The 12,238-nt window shown below is 41.4% G+C and overlaps 1 protein-coding gene across 5 annotated transcripts in view; it reads right to left on the bottom strand.

Annotated features, from left to right (window-relative positions):
- The window catches only part of TBCE (tubulin folding cofactor E), a 29,643-nt gene extending 17,638 nt beyond the window's left edge, over positions 1–12,005 (bottom strand). Inside the window, exons 1-4 of one of the 5 annotated variants that reach the window (XM_076334144.1) lie at positions 11,990–12,005; positions 11,367–11,485; positions 9,367–9,451; positions 48–236 (exon numbers count right to left, since the gene is read on the bottom strand). In XM_076334144.1, coding sequence (XP_076190259.1) covers positions 48–236; positions 9,367–9,451; positions 11,367–11,466 — 374 coding nt within the window. In that variant the 5' untranslated portion in view covers positions 11,467–11,485; positions 11,990–12,005. Of the gene's footprint in view, positions 1–47; positions 237–7,913; positions 7,947–9,366; positions 9,452–11,366; positions 11,486–11,826; positions 11,843–11,933 lie in introns of those variants that run through there. The other 4 variants (XM_076334142.1, XM_076334145.1, XM_076334146.1 and 1 more) reach the window with 4 other exon arrangements.
- Between the last annotated feature and the right edge of the window lie 233 nt (positions 12,006–12,238).

Here is a 12,238-nt window from a genome sequence, read left to right as displayed (position 1 = left end):
AATCAATTGCTAAGAATGTATCTTAGATTTTCATATATTACACTTGCCTTTGTTGTTCTGCAATAGAATCCATGCCAACAAATTCCACAGTCTTTTTCCCAAACACTAATGTATCCTCTGTCCCATGTTGAACGTCTTGCTCAACATTCAATCCGTACCGATCCTTTACTGCGGTAAGAAAATCTACTCCAAAATTTGCCTTGTTTGGCCGGATAAACGATCCTCCTCTAGGATGCCTAGAACAGAGCAGCCAGGAAAAGGTGAAATATGAAAAGTTATCATAAGAATGACTAGTCTCAAAAGTACTAATTATTACTTTTTTTAAATACTGGGAACCAAAGCAGTCAAAAGGCAATTCTACAGGCTAATTTTAGACACCACTATTCCCACGCAGTGAGACCCGGTAAGACTTGCAGAGTATCCCAACAAGTTCACGTTGTGAGATGCCACGAGAACTGAAGCACCCAATCTCCAGATGTACTTACACATCAAAATTACAATGTCAGTGCCATTATCAGAAATAACTGCTCGTTGTTTCCAAACTCATTATGAACTCAGTTTTTCCAGAAAATTAAGTTTCTACCTATGCATAGACGCAAAGTTACCTAAATCATACAACAAACGTATCTGGAGTCTTACCACAGCCTAAGGTCCATAGGAATACTCAGAAGAGTCATTGCCTCATTTTATTTGACTTGAATAATTCACTTGTAATTCTAAGAGAATGCAGCCTTGTCCTTCCATCCACACAAATGACACAAGATGCAAATTGTACCACTTGGAACTCTTAAAAACTCAAACTTTTAAAAATTCTGATACTAGCTTGGTAACAATTTTGAAACTGAATATTCAACAGAATTATCCAGCTAATGTATGTTCTACACAGAAGAAGATGAAGTTTCTTAGTTTTTCTTGAGCACTGAAAAAACTTTACTGCATGACAATTTCTCACCATGCAATTGCTTTGACAATTTCTATCAAAGTTAGCAAGGAAACACAGTATCTAGGAAGAACTGACAGAGACAAGTTGTGGGAACGGTATCACAGAGCAGATGGAGGATCTGATAGGAGGATCAGCCAGAAAACAGCATGAAGAAAATTGGTAGTTATGATTACCTGTCTGCCTTCCAGCTGAGAAGAGTACAGACTTCGGTTGGAAAGTACCCAGGAGGAAGAAATCACTTATGTAAATAAAACTCCTCTTTTCAAAACAGCGTGTAAATGTCAAGTGGCTAATTAGCAAACCATAATATAAACCACCAATGCTACAGAGTTCAAAATTCTCTCAGAAAAACAGTAACTAGTGACCCTGAATCCTATGGACCTATTGTAAGTAGATGGAATAGGTTGGTCACCATATATTCACGTTTTATTAAAAAATCAATACTGGAAATTGCCTGTGCCAGTTTCATTTATTAACATTTCTAATACTTATTTAAGTACTCTCATCTCCTAAAGAAGGATCTGGGTAGAAAATAGATATTATTTACTTTAAAAATATTTTCAGTCCAGTTTTGTAGTGACTAAGTTTAGAGCGCAATGATTACAAAACAAGCAGAAAGGCATACTCTTAGAGAACGTAAATCCAGTGTGTACTTTCCTGTTCGATAAGCATTTTCAATTCTCTACATTTTCAATCCAGTAACCTTCTCTTAAGTCTTTTCTTCCATTCCTTTGAAGTTCTTCATAGCTTGCAAACATTTGGCTAGTTTAAATGTTAAACTTCCTCAAATGTAAAAATTACGTGACTCTTTCTTAACACCACTTCTTAAAACAGTAAATGACATTTTCACCATCTTAAGTATAACATCAGTCACCTGCGAAGTATATCACTTTTGCATTTAATTAAGTCAAGATGGCAGATAGTGCAGGATTCTACTTGGGGCTCTGGAAAGAAAACTTGTACTCTTGTCTATCTGTAATTCACCCTAGGTCCTGCTGTATGTTTATTCTGACATCTCCTGTCCTTTTTCCTGCCACCTTGATTCTCCCCATTTTGTCATCGCTATCCCTCTGCACTCAACAGCTCTGCTACTTTTCTTCCTCTGCTCTTCCCAACCCTCTCACCAGAGCTAATCTAGACCCCCACATCTGCATCCCTCCTGTCATGCCATTTATCCCTGGCGTAGCCAAGCCCTTTGGGTCTCTCCATCACCATACCCATTCCTAAGCCCATTTCTGTCCTCTCAGGTCACCATTTCTATTGGCATCTCCTTCCTCATTGTCTTTGCAGGAGCCAGTTCTATCCCTAGGAAAAAACGCAAAGGAAACTAGCTGCCTTGCCCCTTGTCATTTGAAGAAACAGGAAAAGCATGGTGCATTTCTCTCTCAAGACCCTTCTATTTTTTGTTTTGATCACAGCAAGATCATAGGGTTTCTCTCTCCTGTTCCTATCACTTCCAAGCACTATGCATGCTATCTTATCTAATGTACACTCAAATCCATTCCACAGCCTAAGTTTCTTTTTCAGTTCCATTCTATTAATTTGATCTACTTTTTCAAGAACTGTCACAGAGAAGGACAGAAAAGGAGACTGCAATAGGAACCTATTTTCAGGCAAAATGATTGTGTGTTCAAGGAGAGAGGTCATTTACCTGTAACTCGTTTTCCCTAAAATACACTGCCTATATTAACCTTCACACTAGGGAATATGAACTGTACAAGCCATATGTACATGTCAAACAACTAACGTACAGCACCTGGACTCATGAAAAAGCACACCTATTAGGAATCAGTCTCCATAACTGGGAACTAAACACATAAATCCTAATCCAAAGAGTCATCCTGCATGCATATCATGAGATGGAGGAACCTGCGGACTAGTGATCAACCTGACTTAAGCTGAACATTCAGAAGTCTGAGAACAGGGATTTTGCTCCCACGTGTGTAAAATGTCCTGCAGCCAGGACAATACGCTGTGCAAAAATGAAGTGGTAGAAGATATGACCCAATTTCCTTAGGCAGAAAATCTGGAATATGCCCAAGTGGGGCTCTGACAACCAGCTGGCTCTAGTTAATACTGACACTTCTTACTGACTTTTAAAATAGAGAGGTTGACCCCAATCTCGGAAGTCAGCTTGTAGGATGCTTCCTATTCATGATTTGGTAACCTGAAGCCCATCTGCTAGCATGCCCAGGGCTCTTGAAAGATATTCATTAAAATTTAGATTAGCTATCAGCTTCCACTGGTTAACTATTTCCCTAGTTATTCCCTAGAATAAAGAGGAAATTTGGCATCATTCTTCTTTGCTAATGTAAAACAAAGTGGTGGCACTGCTCATCATTACAGGTACATGATGTATGTATCTGTACATACGATGGCTCTTCATATACCAGAGAAATGTCACACACATACACTTCTCAGTACCTGAAGAACAATGCAATAGTACCTAAACTGTTTTCTGCCCACAGTGACACACTTGAGCTGTCTGACTGCAGAAGCAAGCTTCTGAGCCAAGGAGAGAGATCTCAGCTTTATCAGCCTAGATAGTAAAGGTGGATGGAAGGGCTTCTTTGCCCAGTACCAGCTGTTTGCAATGATTATCTCATGGCAATTATCATCATGACTGGGGCACACACACTACAAAGCTCATAAGGCGTCAGAAAATATAGCCGGTTGGATCCATGCACATCTCTTCTAGATCGGTTCAGAACCTATCTCTTCCTTTTAGGGGAAGGTGCTTAACAGACCAGACTTCTTTTAGAAGAATCTACACGTTGAAGTAAAGAAAAGCCTTCAAGTTTTAGAACAGTTTGTGGCTGCTGCGGCATCAAACAATGCTTATAAGTGACACCTAACACTGATCTGCTCTAAGTGTATCAAATTCCTGACTGCACAGCAGAAGCTTTGCAAACATCAGCAAGTACTTGAAGTTCTTGCAAGCTTACCTTAGTGAAACAGACATGAAAGCTGAGTCTGAGCTTTCACAAAACAAGGAAAGACAGACATCTGCAGTTCCAGATGCTATCTTAAGGCTCTGCTGGTGCACAGGACAAGTTTGAATAGTGGTTAGGGACAACAGTTTTGTTTCAACACTGTTCTACTGACAGCAGAGAGCAGAAGTCTCTGATGGGTACAGTGACACACAGTGAAACAATCAAAAATTCCTAACCGAGACCTTCTGAGGCTAAAAGGAATTTTGGGAACGCATTCTCCCCTTACTATACAGCAATCGCCTTTTTTTCATAGACACTAAAATGATATTGACATCTTGTGCTCTAAGTAGATATTCCTGGAGGTGAATTTGTCATTCTTGAAGGAGATATAGTCTAATTTAATATAAACAGATCTTCTTTTGGGCAGGAACATAAATTTCATGCAAACAGTAACATCTGATAGGTCACAACTGCTGTCTGTAAATTTAAAAACATGTCCATATGCAACTTATAAAACTCACTGAAGAAGGAAAAACTGAAAACGTAATGCCTTTGCCAGGATAACTTGGCATTTCAGGACTACACAAATATACAAAAGTCAAAGTTACCACCAGAAGAAAACTTAGTAACACAGAAGAGGGAAAAAAGGCCACAAAGATCTGAGAAGCAACTGCAATTCTGCCAAGCTGAAAATATCACAGAAACAGGATTTACTATACTTCCTTCTGTTTCTCTGGCTTGCTGTGAAAGTCCAACCTGGGGAAACGGATTTCAATTTAATATGGTCAATAATTCTAGTAACAGTATCTGCTGAAATATCAGGATTTCTCTGGAAAGTGATCTGGGAAGAACAGAACATATTCTTTAGCGGGGGGAACATGTTCCTTTCAATTATGACTCAAAGTACTCTAAATGTGTGATATAGCAGAATGTTACTCCCATCTCATAAGGTAAGCAGAGAAGTCTGTCATCTACTGCTGGGGAATGCACACATCTCCCCCAGCAAAACGGCAAGGATAAAAACAGCTACTAAAATAGCAACGTCTACGTAAACACTGTGCGTGAATGGAATACCCAAAACTGACTGAAAGGAGGGCTAAGGAGGAAGATGACCCTTCTGCCGGATTAAATGGGGGGAAGAGGACTCCACTTGACCGGAAGCATAAAAGAAGCTTGAACATCTGTAACCGTGGGGAGAAAGAAGAGGGTACCAGAGCAGCAGTCAAAACCTGGCTTGATGCCATCAAACGTCACCCCACCAGCAGCCCATCTCTGCCTAGGCCAGACAGAGCTGCCTCCTGGTCAGATGCTGAGGTGAACCTGTGCCCAGCAAGGACAGACATCATGGGGAGCAACATATACGTCCCACATCTCAGTGCGCACATGTGACCTCGGGGGTGCTTTCTACCAGCATGCATGTTAACAGGCTGCAGGAAGCAGCACGGGGACACGGAAGCCAGAGCACCCATGTCTCCCACGGGAGGCGTGTGCAGCTAAGGCACTCGCATTCCCAGGGGAGGTGCGTGTGCTCGTAACCCACACCTCCCAGGGGAGCTGGGTCTGTGGGACAAGAACTTATTTGAAAGCATACTCATGTTTCAAAAGCTGTATATAAATTTTAACACTATTTTAAGGCTTGATTACTCCTCATTTCTCTTGAAGGACTGTAGAATACAGCTTATTTTAATTACATGATACACTACTGCAACTGACAGCTAAAATAATAGCTTCCTCAGTTATTAGGAAACAAGACTTTATTATCAGGAAAAAAAATTCACAAAAATGCCACTAGAGTATGCATTGCCATTTCCAGCTAACCCAGAGTTGATGAACATGCTCATGATGTCAGCATATTTTGAAGTACGGCTATTTTGTTCTTTGGTTCTCATATTCTTAAGAAGTTTAATTAGCACCACATAATATATGACCCGGATAAACATACTGCCATGAAACATAAAAGTTTAGGTCATATTTCCAAAAAACTTACTACAAAGACCACATATAGCTGTAAGCAGACCTACTGATTTACCCAAGTGACGACTACAAAGAAGATCCTCTGGTAATGAGAATCTCAAATTCAGTTTTATTTTCCTCTTATGATCTCATTTTGAAATGTCACTCTGAAAGATTTTTTTTTTTTAAAGCATTCTTTGTGAAATTACTTTAAAAAGAATTTAAAAATGTCCTTTCATTGCATCTGTTTACAGTACAAGCTACTCCATCAGCTGCTTCTGCTTATCAGAATTCAGGGAGTGAGCAAAGGATACTACCGATAAGGTTTGAGGAAAAAAAAAAACAAAACAGAAATTTTATTTATCTTTATATATGTATATACATTATATAAAGAAACGTAATTCCCCCCCCAAACAGTAGTAGTAAAGAGGTGACATTTAAAAAAAAACAAACAAAACCACAACCTAAGCCTCTTTTTGATAAAATAAGGTAACCATTTTTTACTTAAGTTTGCCTACATCTTCACAATTGGTACATGAACTACAAACCAGTCTGCACACAGAAAGTTATGTCTGTGAGTCATGGTTGACTGCTAGAACTATTATTTATTCTCTTAGACTCCAGAAGGACTTTCTCGGATTGGAACAAAGCAGAGTACAAAGAACAGGTATTGTAAGAACAACATGTTTAAAGATCACTACATTTAAATTTGTTATGGGTATTTGCAGCTTCACTCAAAAAGTTGAATTCTTACAAGAATTGAGATCACTAGCTGAGATCTCATCTCCTGGGAGTGCACTAATGGTTGCTAGAAAAGCAAGAGTCTATACGCATGTATATTAATATTATACACACACAAATGTAAAGCACTCAAGTTTCTGAAAAACATCCACAACATGTTCAATTGCTTCTTCTGTCCAGAGAGACTTGGAATGGCCAGCCAATTACTTTTATTATTTCTCCTACAGCAGAATATGACTAGCTTCAACTTGGAAACTGCTTCAATTAAATTCGAAGCATTTAAGAAGCAACTTCTGCTAATACGTTAATTCAAAAGACATGGTTGCTCTAAGACCATTCTAAGACCATAATTTCCAATTCTTTAGCTAAGAAAAATCCAGCGATGTTGAATTTTTTTTCTTGCGTTAAGCGTGCTTATCCTCCTTAAGCCTTGCTTTATTATTATTAGATACAAGGGAAAAATATTCAGTCCTTACAGGTGGTTTTTTTTCTTTATTTTTCTAAAGAACAGATTCTGTTTTATCATCTCATTTTCTGATAATGAGGTCTCTAGGGCTTCTACCTTACACAAATGCAGAAGTTAAGAAGATACAGTCTAAGAATTCTGATTTGCACTACTGAACGCAATCTACCCCTTCCCTGTTTATGCCTGTTTGTTTGGCTACAAGTAAGAGAGAGTATTCCCAGAAAGGATTTCAAAATAGCTACTTTTTAAATTTTGAATTATTTAATAGATAAATTCTTCTGCTGATTCAGTCTGAGACCAAACGGCTCTTCTTACTGGCTTGAGAACAACTTTGATCTGAACTCATAATGAAGTATATTCTTTAACAAGCCCTGAACTGCTGTCAGGTCTCAATACAAATACAGCAGCCTCCTTTGCTACCTCAGGGAATTCCATTTGTCTCCAGAAAACCTTCTGGCAGATACAAAACTAGACCTACTTTCCCCACAATAGAGAAATAATAATTTTAATATCTTTTTTTCTTCCTTCTATGTGACATTTTACAGCAACAGTTCTAAGTCCCTTCCATATCATACTCCTATATTCAGATAGGAGAAAGTGACAAGACTCATCTACTCATAAAAATGGAAATGATCACAATTTTCACAAGCTGAAAACACATGCTCAAAGGTTAGCAAATGCATGCACTGTTACTACATGCTTTTAGTTATTCTTTTGGAGGAAATTCTCATAACAAATTTTGTCTGTTGAATGATCCACTGAGAGCAAAACAAAGTACACGTACAAATACACCACCTCTGGCTCTGGGAAAAAAAAAAAATCTATGAGTCATGACTAGCCAAAGCTAGTGAGACTCTGGAAAACTGTCACTACGTACTTCTCTTGTTCTTTCACACTTCTCCAGTTGTCTGCTATTAGCCAATGTCAGAGGCAGGAAACTAAGCAAGACAAATCTTTGGACTGACTTCATCCAGCTATTCTTATGACTTTCATTTACATGCAAGTTGAAAAAAAGAAAAAAAGATTATTTGCTTATCCTCTCATCGATGGCTTTTAACTTTTTTAACACGAAGAATTAATTTCAGAGAAAAGTCTTCTTACATTTTTCAACAAACCAAAGCAAAAACACATCCAAAAGCAAGACCACAGACAACTTTTAATTTATTTTCTTGATTTGTCACCTTCTTTCATATTTTCAAAAGCCTTATATTAATTCTGAGTGCTCACTGTCACAGGATTTGATTTATATTAGATTCATTTCGCTTGAACGAGCACTTGAAGAGTTAGGAACAAACTGTAATCAAACCGCCCTTTCACAGCTATTACCAGCCTTGGAAAGTAGGAGGTGGAAAAAGACCTAGAAATCTCTCCATTTCATCTCATTAACGTAAGAGTGGCTGTGATCCAGTGGTCAAAACAAACATCCATGTAACACCACATCCTTTCTCCAAAAGCTGCCAACAGAAAATGGTTGGGAAAAATACGACAACAGGGCAAGTACTTTAATGATATAGCCACAGAATATTCTCTCATCCTTCACCACTTCAGTGCTCAGGAACTTACTGAGCTAGCAGCCCTTAGTATTTAAGAGCCATTGATGACTTTTCTTCTATGAATTAGTCCAGTTATTTTTTTAACTCACAAATTTTTAGCTGCTGCAGTGTCCTCTGACATGGAAATCAACAGCTTGCTGCTGTTAGCATCAACCCTAGAGTCCTGTATTCCCCAATTTCAAACATGTTAAGTGCTCAGATCTTTAAACTTAAATGTAATGCATGTATATACTTAAAAAACCCCCACACAGCTACATTGTGTTTTGCATGTATTAAATGCAAGCGAACATACTTAACAATTCCTCAGTGATACAAATATAATCCAAATCATTATCAGGAACTTGGGATTTGCCCTTAACAAGATACATACAAGTCATCTTAAGTCTAAATCTAAACTATATTTGAGACAGTTAATATGGACCAATATTTCACTTCAGAATTACCTAAGGAAGGTAAGTAAGACATACTGATTTCCTTACTAAAGTAGAAGGTCTAAACCTACAAAAAGTAATAACATCCAAAAGTCACATTTTATTACATACCTCTGAAAACATGACTTGTATTTTCTAAGTATTTACCATATTCTAATCCCTGTAACTGGATTAATAACAATGCAACAGCTTTTATGGCATAGCTAGTCACAGCATTCAGATTTATTATCTTTTTAATATCAGCCAACTGATAACAAAAGGGTTTGCCCTAAAAATTGCAAATGGGCGTTTTCTCACGACCATCTTCTCAATACGCATGACATGTCAACACTGTGAATTAACTCACCGGCACTTAAAATACTGTGTTCCTTCATAGGTACCATCATGCTTTCCTCTCTGAGGATCATCCCATTCTACACCAAGCCAAATTCCTGAAAAATATGGTAGATACATTTTCAAATTTATGACATCACAGCCATAGAAATCACGGTTGGAAGGAACCTCTGGAGTTCATCTAGCCTAATGTTCTCTCTCAAAGCAGGAGATTATCACCAGCACTAGGTCAGCCAGGTAAGTCTTTACCTAGCCAGGTCTTGAAAATCTCCAAGGAGAGAGAGATTCCAACTTATCTGGGCAGGCTATTCCAGTGCTGCATTAGTTCCGTAGAGAAAAAGATTTTCCTGCTGTCCAATTTCCAGCCACAATTTGTGACCATTGTCCCTTATTATATAATCTAATACTAGTAAGAAGAATTTGGCTCTGTCATCTTTGTAACCGTCTGTCAAACAGCTGCAGGCAGCTATTAGATGCCACTTAATCTTCTCTTCACCACACTAACCGAGCCCAGATCCCTCAGCCTCTCTCCACAACACGTACGTGGTCTACGCCCTTGACCACGTTGGCAGCCCTCCACTGGATCCTCTCGAGTTTATCCGCATCCCTCTTGAACTGGGATGGTCCCAAACCAGAGACGTTATTCCAAGTGCACCCTTATCAAGAACGCCTGCCCCCAGCAGGGGATAACAGCTTCCTTTGACTTGTTGGCCACATTCATCATTCTAAGGTAACCCAGTGCAACACGTTTTGCTTGTGACAAGAGCTCACTGTTGGCTCACATTCATGACAGTATCCACCTTAACTCCCAAGTCCTTTACAATAGACCCTGTGGGTCACTAGTGCTTCCCAGTCTGTACTGATACACGGGTTTATTTCACACCACATATGGAAATTTATCCTTCTTGAATCTTTTAGGCCCAAACCTAAAGTTCATAAAGCTTGCTCTGGATTGCAATTCTACCTTTTGTCACATCAGCCAGTTGAGGGTGAATGCTGTTCATTATCTGAGACACTGATGAAAATGTTAAACAATACAGACCCCAGCATTTATTTCTGTAGTACTCGCACATTACCAGATATCAAGTCGTCGATCACCACTTTTCCACTTGACAGACCTGCGGACTTTCAACCCACTTAACAGTCCATTCATCTGGCTTGTACTTCTCCAGCTTCCAAATAAGATTCTTTACAGAGACACCATTAAAGGACTAAAGTCAAGGAATATTACATTCCCCGTTCTCCCTTTGTCCACATTCCCAGTCATATCATCACAGAAGGTAATTAGGTTTGCCAAGCACAACTCGTTCTTCTTTATGAGTATCAAATATTCCCAACTACCATCTTGTCCTTCATAGGCTTTGAAATGGACTCCAAGGGAACATGCTACATGATCTTTCCAGGAACTGAAGTGAGGTTGATGAGTCTACAGTTCCCTGGTCACCCTTCTTGCCTCTTCTAGAACTGTATGCAAGGCTAGTCTCCTTCCAAGCATCAGCAATCTCCCCATCCTGTCACCACCATTTTTCAAAGATGACATGTAGTGCTCTCACAGTCAGACTGGTCAGATCTTTCAGCAAGGTGGGCTGAGTCTTATTTGTCCCCATGAATTTGAATATGTTATGAAAGGAGCGCCTAGTCTGTTGATCTGCTACTGCTGCCTGTCCCTCTCCTTCCCAGACTATGCCAGTACACAGAGATCAGGGAACAGACTGTTCATGAAAACTAATGGAAAAAGGAAGGCACTAAGATCTTTCCACTGCAAGAAAAAAACGTAACCAATTTCAACCAAAAGTACTTCTTACAGCCCTTTTGACAGCTCTGACTTCTAAAAAAACCCAACAACTTATCTAGATTAGACGTTGCCATATTTACGCAAGAACAGTGAGAAAAAACAATTTGTAAATTGCCACATTCTACTTGACAATTTTTTTTTCTAAATTAAGAAGACCGTAATAAGAGTTTTGAAAACCACCATGAAACGCAAAGGTTATTTACTGCTGTGAGGTTTACCTGCCGTAGGAGGAACGCTGCCAACGTAGCGCACGGTCGCGCGCTCCGTGCCACACAAGAGTCTCCGACCCAGCGCATCAGAAGGCGCCCAGGCAGCCATCCTGGGAAAACCCGCGGACCTGCAGAGGCAGAAGCGACACCCTTAACACGCACAAGCCACTGCTTTCGTCAGCCCCCCACCGTGAGCTGCTTTTTTACTGCCCAGCGGCAGGCCGCACTCCCGACGCTACGGTCTGCCCTCCCGGCGCTACCGCCCGCAGCTCCCCGTTAGGGAGCGGCCTCTTTTGGCGGCGCTTTCTAGTCACAGACGGCAAACCGCCCTCTGCCCTCCCGGCGGCGCCCTCCGCAGCGGGGATCACGGCGGGCCCGCCCCGCCACGGAGCGGGGCGCCTCCGCCGCGGCACCGCCAGCGAGGGGCCAGGCAGCCGCTCCCCGCCCCCGCCCCGCGAGAGGCCGTTACTGCGCAAGGCTCGGCGGGCAGCGCGCGCGGCAGGCACAGCTACTACGGTAAGCCGCCGCCTCCTGGCCGGGGGCGAAGCGGCCGCAGGCGGAGGGCGGCCAACGCACCGGGTGGGAGGAGCAGCCCCGGGCCGAGCCCACGCGCCGGCTCGCCCTCTTCGCACCCGCGCCTGGGGACGAACCGCCGACACCGACAGCCGCGGGCACGGCCGGCCCCGCCGGCCCCTCTTCCGTCCTGCGCGGACTGACAGCTGCCGCCCCGCCCCGTCTGGCCTATCGGCGCGCTCCCATTGGCCCCAAGCCCCCAGTGCCTCCCGAGCTTGGCCGCTATTGGCCTGGCCCCGTCTTCGACCCCGCTCAAGTCATCGCCTTCACGGGCAATCGACGCGGGGCGTCGCCGCCGTAGAGCTTCC

This window comes from Aptenodytes patagonicus, chromosome 3 (genome assembly GCF_965638725.1).
Source record: "Aptenodytes patagonicus chromosome 3, bAptPat1.pri.cur, whole genome shotgun sequence".
Classification (NCBI taxonomy): Eukaryota; Metazoa; Chordata; class Aves; order Sphenisciformes; family Spheniscidae; genus Aptenodytes; species Aptenodytes patagonicus.
This window is presented reverse-complemented; position numbering and strand designations above follow the sequence as displayed.